The 3,959-nt window shown below is 48.1% G+C and overlaps 1 protein-coding gene across 2 annotated transcripts in view; it reads right to left on the minus strand.

Moving 5' to 3' along the window:
* TMIGD2 (transmembrane and immunoglobulin domain containing 2) overlaps positions 1 to 3,959 on the minus strand; it is a 13,281-nt gene that overhangs the window by 7,818 nt on the left and 1,504 nt on the right. For both annotated transcript variants that reach the window (XM_023512690.1, XM_003788876.2), the window contains exon 2: positions 1,443 to 1,802. In XM_023512690.1, coding sequence (XP_023368458.1) covers positions 1,443 to 1,802 — 360 coding nt within the window. The remainder of the gene's footprint in view (positions 1 to 1,442; positions 1,803 to 3,959) is intronic.

The raw sequence follows: 3,959 nt of genomic DNA on the forward strand, positions 1-3,959 counted from the left end.
AAAAAAAAAAAAAAAACATAAAGGGGCACCCTATTATTCAGTGGTTAGGGCTCTAGCCACATGCTCTGGGGCTGGTAGGTTTGAACCTGGCCCAGATCTGCTAAACAAAAACAAACAAACAAACAAAAAAATACTGGGTGTTGTGGCAGACGCCTGTAGTCCTGGCTACTTGGGAGACTGTGGCAAGAGGATTACTTGAGCCCAAGAGTTGGAGGTTGCTGTGGGCTATGACGCCGTGCGGCCCTCTACTGAGGACAATAAAGTGAAAGTCTGTCCCAAAAAAAAAAAAGCATATTTTTGATGGTGATATTCTGAAACAGAGTATCAGAAAACTGTCAGAAAACTACAGTCCATGGGCCAAATTTGGCCCACTGCCTGTGTTTTTAAATACTGTTTTATTGGAAAAATCAGCATGATTCGTTTGCATTGTTTATGGCTGTTTTCACACCACAGTGGCTGAGTAGAGTAATAGAAACAGAGACCAGGTGGCCCGTAAGGCAGAAAATATTTACTGTGAGGACTTTTCCAGAAAATTTACCAAACTCTGGGCTAGAATGAGAAGTTCTAGACTAGGTTCTGTGATTCCAGACTTTGATGTTCTCAAGGTTGCAGGATTTTTTTTTTTTTTTAGAGACAGAGTCTCACATTATTGCCCTTGGTAGAGTGCCATGGCGTCACAGCTCACAGCAACCTCCAGCTCTTGGGCTTAGCTGATTCTATTGCCTCAGCCTCCCGAGTAGCTTGGACTACAGGTGCCCACCACAACGCCCCGCTATTTTTTTTTGTTTCAGTTTGGCTGGAGCCAGGTTTGAACCCACCACCCTCAGCATGTGGGGCCGGCACCCTACTCACTGAGCCACAGGCACTGCCTGCAGGAATTTTTTTTTAAAGGATTCTTGGTCCTAAGAGTCTGATGTAAAGAATTTAGAATTTTATGTTTCTAGGAATTTTGGATTCAAGAGACTTTGTTGTTGTTTTTTTTTTTTTTTTTTTGAGTCAGAGTCTCAAGCTATCCTGGGGTAGAGTGCTATGGTGTCATAGTTCACAGAAGCCTCCAACTCTTGGGCCCAAATGATCCTTTTGCCTTGGTTTTTCTATTTTTAGTAGAAACAGGGTCTTGCTTTTGCTCAGCCTGGTCTCCAACCCCTGAGCTCAGGCAGTTCACCCTCCTGGGCCTCCCAGAGTGCTAGGATTACAGGTGTAAGCCAGCCCACCCCCCTTTTTTTGAGACAGTGTCTTGCTCTGTCGCTCAGGCTAGAGTACAATGGCATCATCATAGGTCACGGAAACCTCAAATTCCCAGGCTTTCACAATACTCCTGTCTCAGCCTCCAGAGTAGCCAGGACTATAGGTATGCACCAAAATGACCGGCTTAGAGATTCAAAAGTCGTAAGATTCTAGACTCTTCCCCATTCCATCTCCCTATTTATTTGCTGTCATACCTGTATCTACCAGAAGCTGTGTCCCATTGCCATCAGCCTGGTCCAACTCAGGAATCTCCATGACCACCCAGCACACATAGTCCCCACTGTCACTGGGGTTCACAAGGTCCAGCCACAGAGTGAGAACTCCAGGAGCCTTCCAGGACAGTTGGCCCCGGGGCCCACAAGCCGCCATGCTTAGGCTGTCATTGGTGATGTATGGCTCACATAAGATGTTGCCGTCCTTTGTCCACCCAACACGGAGTTGTTCCCAGGCCTGGGCCTGTGTCACCTGGCAAGCCAGGGTCGCCTGAGTGCCTTGCCGTACCCGCAGCAACTTGGGTTCTTGCTGCACACCCAGGCTTATGGCTCCTTGCAAGACTGTAGGACAGAAGAGACGGATGAAAACTTTCTTAGTTTGTGCATATGAGAGTGTGTGTGTGTGTGTATGACTCATTCCTTGCTGAGCCTGTAGAAAGTTTGAAGCCTCACAGTATGTATGACCTCTATGAGGTCACTTTGGGCTGAGGCTCTGTGACCCCCATCTGTAAAGTGGGTATAACTCATTAAGCTCATATGGAATTTTTTTTTTTTTTTTTTGAGACAGAGTCTCAGTTGGTCATCCTTGGTAGAGTGCTGTGGCGTCTCAGGTCACAGCAATATCAAACTCTTGTGAGTTATTTTTTGTTTGTTTTGTTTTGGAGAAACAGAGACTCACATTATCGCCCTCGGTAGAATGCTGTGGCCGCGTCACACAGCTCATAGCAACCTCCAACTTCTGGGCTTAGGTGATTCCCTTGCCTCAGCCTCCCGAGTAGCTGGGACCACAAGCACCTGCCACAATGCCTGGCTAAATATCAAACTCTTGGGTTCAAGTGATCCACTTGCCTTAGCCTCCCAAGTAGCTGGGACTACGGGCATCCATAAGAACACCTCACTATATTTTAGAGACGGGGTCTTGCTCTGGCTCAGGCTGGTCTTGAACCTGTGAGCTCTGGCAATCCACCCACCTCGGCCTCCCAAGTGCTGGGATTACAGGTGTGAGCCACCTCACCCAGCCTCTCATATGGAATTTTTAGATGAATTCCAGCTCTCAGTGACACAAATGCCATCTAGTGTGTACCAGGCCCAGGGCAGGGTTTGGTGGACACAATGGTGACCAAAACAGACAAAAATCCCTGCCTTTGGCTGGGTGCACCTATAATCCCAGCACTTGGGGAGACTGAGGCAGGAAGATTGCCTGCACCCAAGATTTCCAGGCTGCAGTGAGCCCTGATCAATCTTATTCACTCCAGCCTGGGTGATAAAGCAATCCAGTCTGGGTGATAAGAGCAAGATTCTGTCTCAAAAAAAAAAAAAAAAGAAGAAGAAGAAGAAGAAAAGAGAGAGAGAGAGAGAGAGGGCAGTGCCTGTGGCTCAAAGGAGTAGGGCACCGGCCTCATATGCTGGAGGCAACAGGTTCAAACTCAGCCCCAGCCAAAAACTGCAAAAAAAAGAAAGAAAAGAATAAGAAAAAGAAAGAAAAGAGAGCGAGAGAGAGATGAGGGTGGTTAGAGAAGGCCTCTCTGAGGTGGTAATGTTTGAACAGCAATCTGAATGGTAAAAGGTAACTAGTGTGGGAGGAAAGGTACTGAGGAAGAGTGTTCCAGGCAGAGGGTACAACCCATGCAAAGGCCCTGAGAAAGAACTGTGCCTGGCATGCTGCAGGAGCCTCGAGGAGGTCAATGTGGCTAGAGCAGAGTGGGGGGGGGAGAAAGGGCGGAGGTAGGGTAGGGAGGGGACAAGGAAGTTGTACAGAGTCTTGTGGGCTGTGGGGGTGGGGTGGGGAGGTGGGGATAGACAAGTTTACCTTTTAAACTAAATGAGATAGGAAACTGAGGAAGCAGGGAAAAACATGGTACAATTTACATTTTTGTTTTATGAAGACCGAGTCTTGCTTTGTCCTCTGAGTTGAGTGCAGTGGCCTCATCACAACCAAACGCAAACTCAAACTCCTAGGCTTAGTGATTCTCTTGCCTCAGCCTCCTGAGTAGCTGGGGCTAGAGGCACTCTCTAGACAGCCAGCTAATTTTTCTCTTTTCATTATCTTCAGGTTCTTGCTTTTGCTTAGGCTGATCTTGAACTCCTGAACTCAAGGGATCCTCCTGGATCGGTCTCCCAGAGTGCTAGGATTACAGGTGTGAGCCACCATACCTGGCTCAGTTTAAGTTTAAATACAATGAATTGCCTGACTGCCATGGTGAGAACACCCTACAGAGGTAGAGGTTCAAGGGCAGGAGCTGGGAAACCAGGGAAGAGCAACTGTACTGTCCAGAAAGCAGTGATGGGGTATGGACTGGAAGAGGATGGGGTATGGTCATAACCCATTGATGGATTTTGAAGATGTCCCTCAGAAGTGCAAGTGGCGGCTCGGCGCCTATAGCTCAACCGGCTAAGGCGCCAGCCACGTACAACTAAGGTGGCGGGTTCGAATCCCCAGCCCGGACCCGCCAAACAACAATGACGGCTGCAACCAAAAAATAGCCGGGCGTTGTGGCG

This window comes from Otolemur garnettii, unplaced genomic scaffold (genome assembly GCF_000181295.1).
Source record: "Otolemur garnettii isolate 467f Iridium unplaced genomic scaffold, OtoGar3 scaffold00029, whole genome shotgun sequence".
Lineage (NCBI taxonomy): Eukaryota > Metazoa > Chordata > Mammalia > Primates > Galagidae > Otolemur > Otolemur garnettii.